Here is a 20786-nt window from a genome sequence, read left to right as displayed (position 1 = left end):
TACTTGGTTTCCACTGAAAAAAAGGCATGAAAAGAACGTCTAATTCCTAAATTTCCCTATCATTAATATTGAATCCGACACACATTTCTTCAAATATTTCGAAACTCATTTCTGTAGATACTGCCGTTTACCTGCACACGGCTGAATACACGGGGAGGGTCATAACCCTTCCTAAACCATTGGCATTAGTATCCATCCACATTGTGTTCAAACACTTTATGAATAAAATGTAAACGATTTCAGAAGCATTTTTTCAATTCATAAGATACTTTTGAAAGTAAATAATTTGAAATACCACTACTTTCTTTTATTGATTATGAAATTAATTAGTAACCTTTATACCCTGCTGCATTACCTGGTGTCGCACAGCCTACCTCAAAAATGAATGGTGTCAAGAGCCGCATGTTCAGTAATCTGGCCTTTCTAAAAATTTTGTATCCATTTTTAGAAAAAAGCAAATTTATGACTCAAAGTTTCAATTTAGATCTCTTTGGACTTCTTTAAAATCCCAAAACCAGGGGCGGCTCGTCACTATGGGCCGGGTGGGCCAGGCCCACCCAGAAAAATTGTACACAACTAAAATAGATCATGTAAAAATAACGTTTAGTATTTCGCTAAATTTTTTTTAAAAAACAACAAACAAACAACGAATTGGAGACATGAAAAACATTTTAAATCTCTAACACTCTGCATATCGCTTCTAAAATGTGAAAAGTTTTCCATCTGTTAGCGTTTGCGCTTCCAAGCTCTGAGAATGATTCTTGGGGCTTCGACTGATTTGCCCTAGGACTACCCCTGCCACACCTCCGCTCCTAACCAATCACGACGATTCAACCAGACACCAAAACGGCAAGTCCGCACCACCCCGATTCCATCTGTATGGGCTCCAGCTCCCTAGCCCTCTGAAAAATAGCTTCCAATAGCAGCAGAAGGGCAATAGCAGGTGGGGAAGGATTTGACACACGTCGCTTGTACGAAACAACAGCTCGGAAAAGGGCAAAAATTGGCTAGCCCACTGAATGAAAGAAAGTGCTCTTATATTTTTCCACCGTCCTTCTTTTGTATTTGCCTTTAATCTTAAACGGCTGTTAATATCTGGAACTGGCATTTACCATTTTATGGGTTCCTCCCGATTCTACCGCATTGCATCACATGCATAATTTTATTTATTTATTTTTCTGTTTCGAACTAATATGATCGGAATTTTTGAATGAAGAGTTTGTTTTCGAATAGTTGGTTTTGAGCGTGAAAAGTTCTGAATTGGTCCGAAACTTTTACAAAAAAACTTTAATTGGGCGAGATCTATTCAATATTCTTTTTTGTTCTGATATGTGGCTGAAGTAATAGTATTAATCGTGTAATAGGTCTTATCGATATGTGTTTTCTATTCTGTAGTACTCTAAGGCGGAAAAATCCTAAATTATTTCAATTTGATCCGGTACATCGCTTTAAGTCCTTAAAGGCATAGGGCCACATAACCTTAAAAATGACCAAACTATTCGATTTTTTTAAATTGTTTATTTTAAAACTTCAGATTGTTTCAAACTTTATGAAGAGAGTTTCAACGCTCTAGTTTAATTATTTAAAAATTTATTAACTTTAGGTCACTCACACTAGGTGCGCTTTTTCTCGATTTCGAACTGTTTTTGAGCAATCATAAATTGCTTATTGTTTTCACTTGACCGTTGAATGACGTGTGCCTTTGATTTTATTTTGCTATTCTTATACCTTCGGCCCCGCTTAAACGAATACCATCGGTTCCAAGAAATATTCGATTAAGCGGGAAAATTTTATTTATCTTTCCTGGATGACAACTTTTGCTTAAAACGTAATAATAAATCAATATCTAACAAAATCTGCAATAAGGAAGCAACTGCAATAGGACTATCTTATATTGTTCAGCATTACTAACTGCAGTCCTCTCCATTGTATCTGTATAAATATTACTGAGAAAACTTTATACAGCGAGCCCACCCACTAAAATAAGGCACGAGCCGCCACTGCCCAAAACGTTTGTCATTTTTATATATTAAGCAGCATCAAGTGCGATTTTTCTACATTGACTGCAACAAGTATTAATAAATTAAATTCCGAAAATTTTATAAAAATATTTTAAAACTTAGACTAAAAGTAAATCTAAAACTATCGTATATCAACTTATCATAATTTAGCCTATCTACTATGTTCCATAAAAGCTATTAAAACTGGCAGAACGCTCAGTTGATTTTTAAAAAGAAAACAAAAAACATGAAAACTAAACTGATTACTTTCCTTTACAAAAATATCACATGGTATGAATCAGATCTTCAGTTTTATTTAATTTAAATTCCATGACCAGAAACCACAGACAATACCTCAAAAATAAATTTTAGCCTCGTTTTATAACATGGAATTATCTTAATATGAAGATTTTGTGGGCGTTCTAATTATCCGTCGAACTCTAGGTAAAATTCATATTGTGCAGCTATTCAAGAGATTTAACATGCTGCAAAAAATCTAACAATATAACCTTTTTCCTATGAGATAATCGCAAATTTATGTTTTTCTTTGTAATTGGAATAAAAATCATGGATTTCTTTTTTCCTAAACAAAAGTTGCCAATGTTCAGCACTCATGACACCATCCACACAAAATTTCATGATGATCGGTTGAGTAGTTAAGGCGTGAAAAAATTACAAACAGATACATAAACAAAGTTACTTTTGAATTTATAACATTAGTAAGGATTAGATGCCCTATTCCTGGCCGATTTGTTGTTTTTCATTGACACTTAGGCACGTTCAGAAATGTTTCGTACCTAAAACTGTAGGTTCCTTCTTGAGGGGGGGGGGATTCTTCAGCATGATCCCCCTAAAATGGTAGTCTGTATCCATTCCTGCCTCAATCAACCTCGATTATTGGGATATGACTGTACAATATTTACAAACTAGTGTAACAGTTAACATGAAATTTGGTAAAATCAATTTTTTGGAACAAAAACAATTACATTTTTTAACATTTCCTCAAGAGGAAAAAAAACAGACAAGCGGCATTATTCAAAAATTGTACTTCACTATTTTGTAATCAATGTTCAAAGATACATTGTATGCAGTGTTATTACTTTATTACCTACCACCACAAGATATCAAATGTTTCACCATTCTGTTTTTTCATGAGAATTTGAAAAAAAAAACTTATAAGTTATGCTGTAAGTACATTTAACCTTTGGAATTTTTTAATGAGCCTCCGTGTAAAAAAAAACTCATGGGCTATAGCTGTAATATGACTTAAAAAACTCAAAGGTACAGGTTTGCAGATAACATATAAACACCCCCCCCCCCCACAAAATACTCATTTCAGAAGATATATAATAAACAATTTCTGATGATTCCATAAGAATCCGTAAGAAAGAATAGTTACTTGGTCGTTGCGAGTTTTCTCAAATAGCATGATTTCTTTCAAATGCTCTTGTTTCAAAACTGCATCTTTCATTTCCTCCATGGCTAATTTCTCTCTTGCTAAATCTTTCTACAATTGAAGAAAATTTCAATGAGAAGAGATATACTTAGAATAACATCTGAGTTACAACTTTTTTTTTTAAATGCTTTCACTTATTTCATGTCAGTAACAAGCATTTTTACCTTAACCCAGGGCTCTCCAACCTACGGCCCGCATGCCGGTTCCGGCCCAGGAACAGATTTAGTCTGGCCCGTGGGAAGCTTACAAATTTTTTTTCTTTTTTTCGGAACAGACTGTCTAGTTGGAAATATAATTGAGGCATTATTTTTAATTACAATCAATTATTTAAAATCTTTTTATCGTTAATTTTAACCATTTTTTAATCAATTCATACTGTTAACTACGAGTACAACACCCATTTCTCTTTTTGAGAACAGATCTCTTTTCTCCGTGCTACATTCTCCTGTTAGTCCCCTGGCATGGGGCATTTTCTGGCCCCAGGAAAAACATGTGCTCACTCCTGTCTTCACCACTGTTTAATTAGTGGTCAGCTCAGCCTGAGAGGGAGGCTGACACTAGATTTAAATGTTCATTGCCATACTTTAATGATAGATCCTGAATTTTGCAAAAAAAACTTGATAACAGAGATTGAAAGTCTCTCACAAATAGCTTTGAAGACTTTGATCGAGCATCAGACAAAATTTAAACTCTTTCAAAACCCTTTTAAGTGTGATATTGATAAGGTGCCTTCTGAAATGCGACTTGAAGTCATTGAGTTAATAACTGATGACTTACTCAAGACAGCTTTCCAGGAATGCCACAAGGAAGGTAACCTACTTCCATTTTATAGTTCTCTACCAGAAAAATACTTTAAAAATTTAAAAAATCATGCTAGAGCTATGTTTTCTCTTTTTGCATCCACTTACAAATGTGAACAGATGTTTTCAAATTTAAAGTATATTAAATCAGACGAGCATTTAAAATGCCTCCTAATGATAGGAACTACAAAGTTTGTCCCTGAAAGGACTGAAATTTTATCAAACTAAAACAATTTTCTCATTATTTTTTTAACTTTTTAAAATATTTTAAAAGCTTTACACGTGTTGTGTTATTATTTATTTCCAAGTTTTTAATCAGCATTAATTTAATAAAATAAATTTGTAGTACATTTCAATAATTTTGTCTTGTATCACTCACTCATTAGCCTTTTTAAAAAAAAACTTCACTAACGTGATTCATATAAGCGGTGGCCACTGCACAAGGAAATATAGCAATTTAAAAGCTAGCGCAATTTTCAAAATCACCACTGAGCGCTTAAATAAAATACATATAGAAAAATTTATTCGCAATGGATCGGGGGGGGGGGGGGGGGACTTGAACATCCAAGCTAAAATATTGTTGAACCGGCCCGCCTCGTCTCCAAAAATTTACAATGTGGCCCGTGAGTGAAAAAGGTTGGAGACCACTGCCTTAACCTCTTCAGTCGGAATTACTAGACTAAAAATGTTTATATTTGGTATACAGTGTACTATGGTAAAAGGTATCTTACAGACAAAATTTTAAGTTTGTTGGAGAACAATTAAGAGAGTTATGGCACGTCCAATATTCCGGATTTTGAAATTAATATTTCATTCAAAAACACAATAAAATACCAACCAAACTTCATCACAAAATGTTCTTCATACAATGATAAATATAAGCATTTGAAAAGATTAATTAAAGATTATATATTTTTTAAAAAATCAGGAAAAAAACCTCGCTTTTCAGACAAATATACATGGTTGGGAAAATGAGCCACTCTCTATCTCCCAATCCTTGAGATAGTGTCAGCATTGTCAATCCCAAAACGAAAAATTATTTCACAGATTATAATAAGCAGAATGTAAAAAGCCAACAACTACCAAAAAAAAAAAAAAAAAAAAAACATCAAGTAATTCAATCAATTATTAAATAATTAAATAATTAGCAGCTGTTTAAAGTGTATGTCCTGTATACTGGACACCAATCTGAAGGGGAATATCATACAAAATATGCTACAGATTAGCTAGTAAAAGTCTCTTTAAAAAATTCCTTGACTTTTCTTTTCAATAAACAAATAAAGTTTCTGCAGCATTGTCAGTAGGTTTCAGACACAGCTGTAAAGTCGACAATTTTTTATACATTATCACACTCCAGGGTACCGCATACTAGAGCCGCTATATAGATGGGCCTACGCATCAGCTTAAGTTAAGCCATTTTGGATCAGATATTTAATTGTTGCGCTGCTAGGGTTACCACACAGCAACGTTTCAGATTTCGCCAAATGTGTTGAAAATAGTATTTTAATTAATAAACAATTCACATATCATTAATAATTGCTCACAGTGACAATCACCAAATGCGATCTCGCCAGAAAAGGCAACACCACTTAAATATGCGCTCCGATCCAAAATGGCTAATCTTAAGCAGTGTCACTTCCCATACAAAAAATGAAAACAATCTTATGAGGGCCAATTGAAGATCTGAAAACCCCTTTATAATCATAATAATCAGTAATAATTTTACTTAGAAGAAAATTCTTACTTTTAGTTTGGCCATATCTTGGATTAGGGGACTGAACTTTGATTTGCATTTACCAAGTTGTTCTTTATATTTATTTAAAGTATCACAAGAGTTTTTATGAGCAAGCTCAGCTTGTTGGAATTCTGTAACGTTCAAAGATGCAAGTCTTTTCTGTTTCTGTAACAAGGGAACACAAATTAATAAAAACAGTTCATATGCTTGTTTTTTTTTTTAAACAGCTTTTAAGGTAATAGCATGCAACATTTAAAAAAGTATAAATATCTTCACAGATGATGATCAAGCACAAATAACAACAGAGAATGATAATAAAGGGCTAATTATAAGTCTGCCCTTAACTATCAGAGGTCCTTTTTTTTTCTTTTTGCCAAATGCATTGCCATACAAGTAATTATGATGTAGTGAGTAGTACAAAACAATGTAAGCATAAAATAGTAATAATAATAATAATAAAATACAATCAATTAGTAGCATATAATTATTTTCCAAAAAAAAAAAAACAATTATTTTACTTTAAATGCTTTAAAGTTTTTCTTCTTTCCTGATGATTAAACATTCAAATGATAGCATAAATAGGAATATCCAAGATTGAACCAATTGATCGATTATATTTTATTAGTGTTTCTGCTAAAAATCTAAGCAAAAATAATTCTTAATAATGATTTGTAATTGAACAATAGGGCTATGTCTGTAGTTGAACCAATTTTGTACCTACAAATGAAATTTGTAGGTACGCAGAAATTAGAATTTAGGAAAAAAGCTTTTCATTTCAGCCACTCAAACATAAAATAGTCATATTATGCACATTATTCAGTTATCAACAATTTTACACATAATATTTAGGATGAATGAAAAAAAAAAAAAGCAAAGGATTAAAATTTAATCATTCTTTGAAATCAATTACAAATCGACATGTTCAAATGAGCTGTAGAGAGCAAAAGTGGTGTAAGACTTTTTTTTACAATTTGTATTTGTATTAATTGCTTTTAATTTCATTCCACATCATGTGAAAGTGTTGCAAGTCCAACAGAAATAATAACAAAACGGAACAGCAGTAGCGTTTTCAGGAGTACTCCAAACTTAAGTTTTTAGGAGAGCTGAAACTCTCAATTTGAAAAATAGAACTCGAAATTTTGCCGAATGGTCAGATAATATATTATTTGAATAAATAAATTTCTGGAAGGTCACTGTGTCCGCCCATTGGAGTGTCCTGAGTGTTTGGTGCAGAGGGGCTACAAAGCCACTACATTTCTCGAAATCTTGTTTTATTGATTTACATTACTTTTGCTATCAGTGGCAGAGGCGGCGATTGGGACTGAAAAGGGGGAGGGAGGGGTTAAAAAAAACCGACAACTAAAAGCCAGAAAACTTTAAGTGGCGTCAAAAAATTAAAAAAAAAAAAAAAAACGAAATTTTGCCTGGGCTATTTTTGACTTAACTCATGTTTTCTTAAAGATTTTGATGAAATGTACACAATAGCTTTGTACGAAGAAACACTTAGACATGAATTAGACTTACATTATTTATCCTGTATTTTGAGGTGTCACAAACACTTGGTAATAATTTCATTGAACAAGTATGGCTTGTTTTTAGCCTACTTTCCCAGTAAAAGTCAGAAAAAGAAGAAAAAAACATGAAAGAAAGCTTAATGCATCTTAAAAATATCGCAAAAAAAAATAATTAAATAAATATTGAAAAATTAAAAATTGGAAAGTAGGGTATTGAGATGGGGAAAAATGTCTGTCGGTCCGTCGGTCTGTCCCCCCCTAATAACTTTTGAATGAATAGTCCGATTCGAACAAACTTTTTTTGTTCGAAAGATCTCGACGAGGACACCTCATTCCCATAATTCATTTTTTGATTTGAACTTTTTTTTGTTCACTTTTGAACAGTTCAAAAAACTTAACATTAGCACCTACGGGAAATTGAAAGTCAATGTCAATTCCGTACTTGAATGCGGATTTATTTCAAACAAATTTTGTTGGAAATAGCTCTTGACGCCAAACTCCAGACTCCGACTCCGAGAATTTAGAGGCACCTGACTCCGACTCCTGTGCCCGACAATTAATCGGACTCCGACTCCCCGACTTCGACTCTGACTTTGTAGCTTTGGCAAAAATTTATACATGGAGGACAAATGACTGACTTCGATTCTTGGATATTCGTCTCCGACTCCTTTATCCCAAAATGAGATTGACTCCGACTCCACAGCTATGGTTTTCATTGTGAAATAATTATTGTTGATATAATTTGTTTTTATTTTCACGCTAAAGTTTTAATTTAGGTATTCAGTTTTCGGCGAATAAACTCGAAGTCATTTATGTTTCTACATAACGATATGTGCAGACGATTTTTTTTTTTTTTTGACAATGAAAAGTATTTCTTTAAGTTGACATTTTGTTGTTTTTATTTATTTTGGTAAGTGCATTAATTCATTTAAGAAATTATTTTTGGCAACAGGGGAAAAAGAAACGATTTTTTTTTATATGATGTATTTAGTTTAATAAGCTTATTAATTTTAATTATTTTTTAGTTATGAAAGCTGTTAAAGAATTTTTTTATGGGGAAAAAAGTGTATTAGCTGCTTTATTTAAAAGGTGCTGCTTTTTTTTTACGCATCTAAATTTTTCAGATGTGTGAGGAATACTTTATTCCTGGAAATTATCAAAAATATGTTTGAAATAATTTGCCATTTTAGCTATTTTTGAGAATATTGTTCAGGTACTAGAAAGTAGTATAGGTATACGGGAAAGTAGGCTCGTATAGTTCTAGACGGAACTTCTTGTTTAAGTAAAACAACTGATTTACTAATATCTAAACCATGAATGCATAAACTAAAAGTTAGTGCGAAATGATGTTTCGTAAACAGATGTACTAAGTAAAAACAAATAATTATGCTCTGAAAATTTTGACATTTCTGCTTTTTTTTTTTTTTATAATTTCCAGTTATGTTCTTTATTGGAAAATAAAACAAATAAATGAAACAAAACAGTGTGGGAAGGGGGAATCCCACTGATCAGTTGTTGGTATAAAAGTTCCATAACTGATGTAATTTGTAATTTATGTAATCTAATAATTAGAAATTCAGCCGTTGATCCCTTCAGTGGGTAGATAAAATGAGCACCAAGAGTACTTGGGAACCAAACACTGGGGGTTCTACGTTAGGCTGCCACCTAACCGGAACATATGCCTTGCACTCCAGAGCCCTGGTCAGGAAAACCGAGTTGGGCACAGTAGGGCTTAGCCCTCACGGGCTGTCGTGCCACAGGGTTTGGTTTTTAATAATTAGAAATGTTGACATTTGTATTTTATAAATTGAAACAAATAAAAATAAAAAGAGAAACTAGAAACATTTTTCTAAAACTGAATTTGAAATAAATGCAAAATATAAATGAAATACAAAAGAAGTTGTTATTTTGTACTACTTTTCTGATTTAATATTGAAAACTTCAAACAAACACTTACAGTTTTCACTTGATTCAAAATCTTGTTTTGTTCCATTGTATCATGCTGCATTCGTACTTTGAATTTGTTACTCATCTCCATCTAAGGAGAGAATTCCAGTATGAGCTATCATAAAACGCTTCACGCAATCTCTCTTCCTAGCAATAAATTGTGTAAACAATATTGCAAAATAAATAAATGAATGAATAAATAAATAAAATAAAGCAAAGAAGAGGAGAGAACATGGGAAAGAAAAAACAATAAGTAAATAAATGAATAAATAATTTTAAAAAAAAGAGAAGAGCATTGTTTGCAAGGTTTCCAAGCACATGAAATTGGAACAGTTTATTTCAAGGTCTTTTAAGTCTACAAACCCCTTAATGCCAGTGACTAATGGTAACTTGTGAGAGAGACGAAATACGGAGATGGAAGAAAACCAGTGCTGATTTGATGATTTTAAATAAGTTAGTAGTTATTAATTACTAGCAAAGAGTGGCATAGTGGGATTTGCTGTTAAAGAAAACAAGATAACAAAATCTAAAAAATGTACAAAACTTCAATTTCTAGAATTTTAAAAAGAAATTTCAAAATGGGCAGTGCACAGCAATGGAAATAAAATTTTGGAATAAAGGACAAGACGTAATAAAAATTAAAATAACTTGACTTTTGTTCTGTGTTTAGTTGAGACAAAGGAGGTTTTATAAAAGAATTTGCTCTTAATTCAACGGCATTTTATGTTTTTAAACAGTATCAAATACAGAGTTTAAATTTCATAAAAGTCCATCTTATTAAAACTAGAGTGAACAACGAATAGTTGAATATTTTCGAAAACTTTTTCATAACATACAGGGGGATTCTCGAACTATACGCTTCCTTTGATGTTGTTGTTCACCAGTCACATGGTCGAAATTGCATCAAGTGTCAATTCCTATGTGATCAAGACTAAAAAGAAAGTAAAGATTAATCCGAGGTGTATAAGAATCGGGCTAAGGACATCAAATGAAGGCAAACTTGCAAGTTCCATGAAGCACTTCAGATTAAGACACAAAAAAATTACAACTTTCTTACTAATTTATATTTTAATCAGTTTTTCCAAAGATTTGAAACTGATTTCAACTGATTTCAACACTCAAATCTTTCAACAATCAAATAATTTGGAAAACTGATTTGAAATCAATTTTCCAAATTGACTAGGACCAGTTTAGCTGGGCCGCCCAGAGCCTGTTGCTGGTCGTCACTTTTGTATTTGTATTTTTCGAAAAATTTCCTTTCATTGACAATTTTATTGACAGTTGGCCTTTTAAACAAATCATGATTCATTTGCTCTATATTGTGTGCGAATCATTGGGGTTGAAGTAATAACTCTTTGTTATTACACTTAAAAGCTGAACATTATGAATTTAGGTTTATTAGTGAGAACATAGTGAAGTAATGCATGCTACAAGACAGAATTAACAAAGCACAAGTTGAAAGTATAAACCAGGTCTTCTCCAACTGTGGTCCCCGGACCCCTTGGGGTCCCCCAATACATTGGGGGGGGGTAGACACAGTAGTAGGAGGGGAAAAATGTTCTAAACATGTTAAATGATATGTCCAGCTTGGGATATTTGTTGAACTTAAGAGCAGATTGGGATCATATTTTGGCATACTTGGGGAATCATTGCTTTCTTTTGTAGAAATATAATTTCAACATCTTTCTCTGATTACCAGCCATTAGAATCTCTCAGTATGAAACTACTAGAAATTTAGTTGCAATAAATCGCTGTTAGTTGGTGTCAAGAATGCCGGGAAAAAGGATGGCTTTCCCTGGTCAAAGACCATCCATTGTTGATGGCAATAATTGACATCTGCCTTACAATATTGCTTTAAAATTAACAGCAAGAACTACTGGTATAACTGAATGGATCATGTCCATAAGCGCTACAAAAAGTGTCCCAAAAACATTTGCTAAGTGTTCTAAAAGAAGACTTATGACAATATTCAAAAAGTTTTCTTAAATGCGTTTCTAAAATTGTAGAAATGTGTACTGAACCAAAACAGTGTACAACAATACTAATGATAGGAAAATGTTGGAATTAGGCTTTTTTTTTTTGCTCCTTTTTTCAGCGGAAACCAAATAAGCAAGCTTGTGCAATAAAGATAATACACAATAGATAACAAAAATGCAAAAAATTGAAAAATTTGCAGTTACTGCCCTTTACCAGCACATGGCAACATTGACAAACACAATCAACAATTTCCCAAGGCATCTATTCCACCTCAATAATAACTTTCTCAGTTTTTTCAGGTTTTCAAAACACATTACAAGACATTTTCAGGAACTAAGCTTTTGAGACATGAGAGTTAAAATGTATTGAAAGTTGTAAAAATATCAACTGTATTCTTGAATAAAAGTTCATCAATTGAATTGCAGCTTTTGTTTTGGAAAAATAAATGTAACGGAATATTTACATTTAAATATTAAAACCTTATTAATTCTCTGGTTTTCCAAACACATTACAAGACATTTTCAGGAACTAAGCTTTTGAGACATGAGAGTTAAAATGTATTGAAAGTTGTAAAAATATCAACTGTATTCTTGAATGTAAGTTCATCAATTGAATTGCAGCTTTTGTTTTGGAAAAATAAAAGTAACGAAATATTTACATTTAAATTACCTTCAATATTTTGAATACTCTTTAAATGTTACACAAAAAATATTTATAAGAAAAAATAAAGCAATATAGAAAATATGTCCACAATAAGCATGCATGAGATCAAAGGTAGGCAGATTTGATTAGTTCAACAGAAAGACTTACTTTATGTTTAATACTGTCATCAAAGTATTTCATAACTTTCTGAAGAACAACTTTTTTTGTAACAGGATGCCTTCCTCCATACCTTATGTTAGCATCAAATTTTGATTTTTCCTCTTGTAGTTCTTTGAGTGAAATGTCTAGAGATTCCACTTTAAACTAAAAGAAAATCACAAAATCTATAAATCAGGATGTTCCACAACATGAGTTAACATAGTAATATAATGGCTGATAGCTGCAATTTACAAAAAAAAAATAAATAAAAATAAAATAAAAATAAAAAAAATAAATAAATAAATAAATAAATAAATAAATAAATAAAAATAAATAAATAAATAAAAAAATATATTAACTGGATGGATTGGGCAAGCAGATCTCTAGACTCCAGTCCTATAGAGCATGACTGGAACTCTCTTGGGGCCCATTAGCAACTCACAACACCCCTCCAAGGGCCCTACATAGCCTGGGTACAGCGTTGTTGAACAAGTCGAAAAAATTGCCTCAGGATCCAATAAACTGTTTCATTTCAAGTATAAGGACCTATATGTCTGTTAGAGGGGATCAAACCATTGTTTTTTGTTCAATTTTGCCACCGCTGTTTCATACATTCCAACTCTAATGAGTGTTATTTATGATCACGGGTGTGTTTTTAAATTTTGGATGGGTTATTTGTTTAATATTGTTTCAATGTATGTTCACACCAAATTTCATTAAAATAGGTTCAATAGTTTTAGAGATAATTGAAAAAATCTGAAAATTCTCTTAGTTTCTTGCACCAGTGTATTTTAAGTAATGGACTTGTATTCTCAAATCCTTGACAAGAGTCATTTGTTCACAGTTTTTGGTACTTTTCAGCTATTAGTATGATTATAGTAATTCAATGATTGTTTTTTTATTTTTTTATTCATTGTTACCATCTTTGGACAAGCTTACGTAGAAGCTGCCTATTTGGTGATACCATACATCATTTTGTTATTTTAATGGACTTTTAAACAAAACAATCCTTGAAACAATAATTAAAGTTTCCTTAAAGTGATAACGATTCACCAAATATTGAAATTAAGACCTTAAAGTAAAATAATTTGCCAAACAAACAAGTTATTATGTAACATAAAAAATACAGATACAATTATTTCCCAAACCAACTTTAAATGCTTCATGAACATGTTAAATAAACAGCTAAATAAATGTTTTAAGTCAAGCAAATGTTATTGGCTTTATTAAAATTTAAAATCAGAAAAAAGGAGCAAATATGATGATGACACGAATGTTATTTTCTATTTTTAACAAGGTAGAAAGTAATCAAGTTGTCAAGCCAAGTGAGGTACCAGTAACAGAAAAGTACAAAGATTTTTTGTAACAAATTATAATTTTTTAAGGAGTTATCATCCATGATGTTTGATAAAGTCATAAAGATAACAGAAAAAAAAAAAAAAAACTCAATATCGATTCTTAAAAACTTTTTGACAAAGTACTACATGATGCTTTTTTTGAAAAATTAGTTTGTATTTGAGCAGATGGAAAACTACAACTTGAATTAAGAAGAATTAACCAACAAAGAAGAAAAAAAGATTGTCAAAGGCAACTATTCTCACAAGGAACTCACACCCAAGTAAAAAAGGAAAAACAAATAAATAAAGAGACAAAACTCAAAAAGAGAGTGACAGCAAAAGAAAAGCAATAGAACATTTAGTTTGTACACAGATCTCATTTTTATCGTGTTAACGAAGGTGGAAGGAAACCAGAATACGGGATTAAAATCTATTCTCCTGTGGATCCAAACGTATTTCTTTCTTGCTGTCTCCGTTTGGAACTTCAAAAATGTCACAAAAAGGAGGGTATTGTTTTTCGGACCCTTTTGAAGCTACGGTGGCACATACACATCCCGAGGCAAGTCATGTGGGCGCCTGTCATTGAGGGCGGCTGATAGCAATAGAACTTCTTTAAAAGGTTGTTTCTTAAAATTTCTTGGTTGCTAACGGGAAAAGAGGGTCAGAACGGTACATTCCTAGTTCATTAGAGCGGACAAAATCTATTTTTAGCACATTTCAATAGCTCAAGAATTGGTTTCAGTGAAGTTGCATTCTGCATTTCATCACTATACATCGCAGTCAAAATTCTGGAAAAGCAAGTTATATCACGCTCGAGAAACATGTAAAAGTCATCAACTTACGCAAAAAAGGAAGACCAAAAAGGAAATTAATGTAAAAAGTATATTTTTTATATAAAAAATGAGAAAAAAAGTTTCATACACTGCATGAAGAAGATAAATAACAGCTATTGGTGCTGTATTTGCATATTCGAAAATGATCTTTAAGAGCAACCAACCTCCATTAACGACCACTTTTTTTAGGAATGGAGAGTGGTTGCATCAGAGAAGTTTCACTATACATGGCAAAGACAATCAATACACTTCAGTAAAAAAAAAAAAAAATAGCATTCTTACTTTTAGACTTTGAATTGCATCTTTACATTCAATTTCTTTTATTTCCAACTCTTTCTGTACCTGCTCAAGTTTTTTCTGGGCAAAGCAACACTTTTCAGCAGATGAAAGAGCCAGCGTGTAGTCTTGAGGTGAGAGCTCTTGATCAATTTCTACCATTGCTAGAGTATTTCGAACAGCTTCATCTTCACATAATATATATTCAAAAACTTCATTTTCTAAGGACAAATTCAAGTTCTGTTCTCTGAAAAATAAATCACAGGAAAAGTAATGAATGGCAGGTCGTATTTTTAAATCATTAATTAATTTTTAAACATTCTTAAGCAGAATTAAGATTCCTTTAATTAAAATGCTTCAGTAATTCTCCAGCACCAAATCAATTTTTCAAATCTTTTCAAAAACATGATAATTCTGTGTTTTATCAACAGTCAAATAATTTTTACAGTCAAAAAACGGCTATCTTGCTATGCTTTGGAATTACATATAAAATATTTAAGAATCCCAACAACAATAGAGAAGCAAACGATCACTTTCAAGGCCTTTACCTCTGAATTTAGGGAAGCTCAGTCTCATTACAAGGCTCTTTATTTGGGAAATTATTTTACAAATTACAGGCTCTTGTCATTTCAATTTTATTAAGTTTTATTCTCAGAGGTTTAAAAAGAAAAACAAATGGCTGCATTGAATCTATATGGTTTTAAAATCCATGGTGCAAGTAGTTTTCATAACCATAACTTGCATTTTCAATTTCTTGGACTAAAATTGCAATAAATAATATAAATTGCAAAAATAATTTCATACTGAATAAAATTATTTTTGTACATTGTAGAAGACTAAGCATTTGCCTGAAGTGGCAACTGCAAAGAAGGAACCAAATTTTTGCTTAAAAGAAGTACAAAAAACCGGAGCTATAAGTTATATTTTTAAGCACTGTAAAGTAATCAATCTTACCAGGGTTGTTAAGAGCGAACCAAGGCAAGTTACTTTCCCACAGGCCCGGATCTATAAATTTTGGGCTCCCCTACAAACAATCAGCAGGGCTTCTAACTGCATACCAGATTTTTATGTCACTAAGAGCTGCAGACCCTTTTAATGGAGTAGTAGTTTGTTGAGAGAATGGGTGGGTGTTTTCTATGTTTATATTTTGTGTGGTGAGACAGGGAAGCATCTATAAAGTATTGAGTTGATCTCAGTGTTATCCAGAAAGAATGCTTGCTGAAAAATCATTCAGTCGGAGGTAAACAATTTAATTTTTAGCTCTACGGTAAATATTCAAATTTAACTTTTTTAAAAATTTCTTTTTCATTTCTTTATTCACGACTGTAAACAATTTTTGTCAGTGCCATTTAGGTGTAATTTCGGACTTGTATAACGCTCCTACTAGTGTTGTTGAAAAACAAAAAGTGAAGTTTTCAACACAGCAAATTGTGGAGAAAATTTAATATGATATCACTGTTAATTTGGAAATAGCTGATAACTCAATTCAATATTTGCTTTCATAATTAAAAACAAACTTGAAAAAAAAAGTGGTTTCTTTAAAACTAAAAATTTGTAAAGTAACCTATATTAAATATTTCCCCCCTAAAAATTAGAATGAAGCATTTTCTTTCCTTTCTTTACTTGAAAAATCCTTTTAAAATGTTAAATTATATCATTAGTAGTTTTAGTCTTGCTTAATAATAATCAAAACCTTTAAGAGTGGTCACCACCCCTGCATAGCCAAATTTTCAAAGGGTGGATTGCTCAAGAGAGGTTTTACTACATTAAAATATAAGATAATTCACCAATTTAAACAAAACAAGTCATTCATCAACATGAAGAGTTCTATTAATGGATGGAGGTATTATCATAACGAGAAACATTAGGTGAGATTTGAGAATTATTTGCCGATCTAATCAAAGGCAAAACACTTATGCTTGTCAAACATTAAGGTTAATATAGCCAAAATTTTAAATTATACATTCGAGCAAAACAAACTATTAAACAAGACTAAAAATTACATTACAGTGGGGGGAAAAAAAACAACAACAAATAATTGAACAAAGCTTGTAAAATAAGATGTCAAAAAAAAAAAAAAAAAAAAAAACAAGTCATTAACTAATATGAAAAGATTCATTAAATATGATGTACAAAAGTCAAAAATGACAAACAGTTATTTCAGCAATGGGAAAACTTTCCACTCATTTGACATGTTCTATGTTACAATAATTCTTCCAGAGCTTCTACTATGGTAGCATTCTTTGCAAAATGCAAAAATACTAACTAAATTATAAAAATGAAGCAAGGCATTTTCGCTGCTTTGCTTCAATAATATTGTTTTAAAAAACAATCTTTGATTTAGTGTAAGCAAGTGTAGCAGTATTCAACTTAATTTTGTAACAAATCTGAGCTAAAATGTTTAAAATAATTTCAAGTGCAACAATACTCAGTCTTAATGGGCATTATGTCCCACCAATAACTGCCTTTTATTGGGGCAAGGGGCGTTGTTTTAAAACTAGAACTTGCATGTTATCACTGCTAAATTCTAAATTAAATATTTCAACTGTAAAAAAATTAATATTAGCTAAATTTATTTTTCTTTGATGTTACGGCTAAACTTTCAATTTAGCCTTCAACTGAACATGAAATACATCGAGGCAATTAGAAAGATATGAGAGCGCATTATTTAACCATCCAAATTTTAGTATTTTTCTGAAGATTTTTTTCAAACTTTCGCTCACAAAGTTTTGAGCTTGGCTAAAACCTATCTCCTATCTATCATTTAAGAATTTGCTCAAAATGCTCCAAGCTCGTTTCACTTCTCATCTTAGAAAACGCCCTTACCCTTTTTTAATAATTAAAAAAACTTCAATCGTATAATTAAAAGCCAAAGACTAATTAAGTCTTTTGCGTTCCCGATAAGAATTAACACTAACTGAATTTCTTCATGTAGCTGTCTAAGCACATCATCTGCCATCTCATCCAAACGATGTGAAATATCTTTATCATTTAGGATACTTTCTCCCACACGCAAGCAGAAATATGCAGATGATTTGTCATTTTTTGACTTGTCTTTGTTTAGTTCTAAACTGTCTTCAGATATACTTTCTTCAGCTAAGAATTCAGAGATGTCAGTTTCATTCACATTGGGTTCAGACTTTAAATTTCTCGAAGTGTCCAATAATTGCACATTATTATTCAAATTTTCTTTTGAAATACTCAATTTTTCAGTATTTAAGTTTGAAGAAACAGCTTCTGCCGTAGAACTATATTCCGGTTCTTTCAACTCAGGAGTAGTTGAATCAAGTCCAGGTTTTCCTTCATTTCCGGTTTTGGAAGGAGTACCTACACTTACTTCCTTGTTATAACTGTTTACTTCACTCATATTTTCTATGAAATATTGGATACTTGAACGTTAATATCATAATCATTATTTGAACTTCTCCTCAATCACCATAGCAACACAGAATAGGGAAAAACCAGTTGTTGCCATTGCCTGAATCATAAATGTCAGTAGGTATGATAAAGTAGGGAAAGTTCTGAAAATAAGTCTTTTCTCTCCAGTTTACACAGAATTACTAGGTATTACTATAAAAAGTTTTTATTTATTTTATAATAATTATTTTTTAAATACTGAATTTGATCTGTTGCTCTTCTTGAAACGAGGTTAGGGGAGTGATTAGGTGGTAGTGTTTTTTTTTTCTTTTCGTTTTCTGCATCTGTGATTGAATCGACTCTAATTGGGACATGATAAGCAAAATATGCTTCCTCCGTATTGCATGAAGGTTGTCATATCAGGAAAGATCATCTAGCATCAATGCTGCTTCAGTATAGTTATGTTGCTCCCTTTATGCTATTAGCAAACTGCCGCAATTTTGAGTCAAGTTGTATGCAATATAATATCAAAAACATATCAAGGTAGGCTGCGCTTGCAATGTTGCATACATATTGTTATAACAGGAGAATGACAAGATGTAGTCATGACAGTGAGAAACCAGTCTTTAGGCAAGCTTTTGCCTTGCTTTTGTCATCTTACATAAACATTGTCATTTGTCACAACAGAAAAATGACAGGATATATTGTCGTGACAGTATGAAATCTGTACGTGAGCCAGATGTTTTATTTATTTATTTATTTGTATTTTTTTCACTTCCAACTCAAGAATTAAATTTCATTCTTTAACCATCTCTGCTAGTCTTCAAGACAAAGAATTAATTAATTTTGTAGCCTAAGAATATTTTCGTAAGGTTCACACACAATCAGAAATTCACATAAAGATATTTCGTTTGTAGTTTTCGCACTTTTCTTGTATGCAATGAAAACGTCTTCATTCGAATGCTTGATTTAGTTCTAAATTTATGCTTGTCATAGTACTATAAAGACATAAAATGGCTAATTGTGATTAATTATTGAGGAAGTTTTTTAGAGCACATTTAATAGCTATGATAACAAGCAAAAATAAATAAATAAACTAAAAGTTCATTTTCGAGAGGATGTCAGCATTGAAAATAACGTTTAGAGAAAAAATATTTTTTTCTTTAAGAATAACATAAATAGTCATAGACAAAATTAAACATACTTGTGAGCTTGAAATAATTATAAAAAAATCCCTTGCTAGTTGTAGCCAAGTTTAGGAACGAAAAACAGTTTTTTCGACCATTTCTACTATTAATCGCACGTGCATTAATAAATAAGTGGAGTTATGAATCATTTATAAGTAATTCCTAAAACTATAATATCCCGAACTAATAGTTGTTAAGCTACCGACTATTAGCAAAGCCTAAAAATTGCACCCACGTGCAGCAGACTTTGACCTCGACCGAGTAGAAGACAGGAAAGAAGCAACAATACAAGGAAAGCTGGGAAAAAATAACTCTGCACATTCGCAACTATCCAACAAAGCCCTCCTGCTCTATTGTCAATTAATTACCCTGACGGCGACAGCATGAAATCAGTAATTATCTTGACGACGTCAAAGTATAGATACAATAATAATTTGAATATATTTTTTAATATTGATGCCGATAGTATGAATGCAAGTAATGCAAGGAAATATCAATGTTAATAGTTTAAGACGTATAAAATGTTGCCTACGTGTTGTTATTGAAATATTATTTTTTTAAGTCTTTATGCAGTATAAAACACGTTCTTATTGACGCCGGCAGTATAATATCAAGATCTGTCTAGGTTTAATGCAAGAAATTTTGTCTATAGGGGAAATGGTAATATCGCAGGTCATAAGATTAAAAAAAAAAAATAATAAAATAAAATCTGAGACACCATCAGTAGTTCTCGAAAAAGAATAGGAATAACCAATCGTACAGAGGTTGAAATTGGACGGATATATGTAATGGATTGGATGGGACATCTGTAGTACAGTATGTATTGGATGGATATATAATTAGATGGAATAATTGTAAGTTAACAAGTTTATTGAAAAGCCATTTTTACGTAACAAGTGTAACAAAATTGGCTCCTCAGCCAAGTTTTGTAAGGGAGAGATCAAATGTTCAGACTGTGGGTTTGATCGTGAAATCTCTAGGAAAATAACAACTTGTTTCAGCTGTCAGGGAAATCACAGTGCTGAGGACGAAAAATTGCCCAGTATTGAACTAGTATGTTTTGGCCATCATGAAACTTTCTTCTATATCTTTCTTATGAATTTTGATCCCTCCCCATGCGTGACAAGGAAGCAGTATTTCCAATGAAAACGAAATTACACACGCAAAAACTTGACGACCATTTCAATTTCCGAATCATCGCAAAAGCAAAGCAAAGATCGAATTTATCATGCCGTAAATGCCGCAATTCCGAGGGACCCTCATGGCCATAGGGATATCTCGAATAACACTCGAAAATTCACTTAAGAAAATGTTTTACACAATTCCGTAATTGACTATGTCGCCCCCCCCCCCCCTCCTGCAAAGCCATCAGTGCTCAGAACTACGAAAAGTGCACAAGTAGAAGTGTAATAACGTCTTCAAAATGTGTAAAGTATTCAGGGGCGCCATGATGGGAGGTCACGAGTGGTTACTGGGACCTTCTAAAAATTTCCTTATTCAGAAAATTTTGCTCACGTATCGGCGAATTTGAAAACAATCTTGCAACACTAAAATTCTTTTTTTTTT

At 32.1% G+C, this 20786-nt stretch overlaps 1 protein-coding gene across 1 annotated transcript; it reads right to left on the bottom strand.

The window, feature by feature from the left end:
• Nucleotides 1-830: 830 nt before the first annotated feature.
• On the bottom strand, nt 831-18043 carry LOC129226825 (paramyosin-like). The gene is made up of 7 exons (XM_054861453.1): nt 17595-18043; nt 14683-14923; nt 12240-12395; nt 9463-9543; nt 6001-6156; nt 3400-3507; nt 831-902 (listed from the first exon to the last, which is right to left on the bottom strand). The coding sequence occupies exons 1-7, from the start codon at nt 18041-18043 to the stop codon at nt 831-833; spliced, it is 1263 nt and encodes a 420-aa protein (XP_054717428.1).
• Nucleotides 18044-20786: the final 2743 nt, after the last annotated feature.

The sequence above is a fragment of the Uloborus diversus genome, chromosome 7 (assembly GCF_026930045.1).
Source record: "Uloborus diversus isolate 005 chromosome 7, Udiv.v.3.1, whole genome shotgun sequence".
In the NCBI taxonomy this organism is placed as follows: Eukaryota; Metazoa; Arthropoda; class Arachnida; order Araneae; family Uloboridae; genus Uloborus; species Uloborus diversus.
Note: the sequence above shows the minus strand (reverse complement) of the source record. Positions and strands in the feature narration are given on the sequence as shown.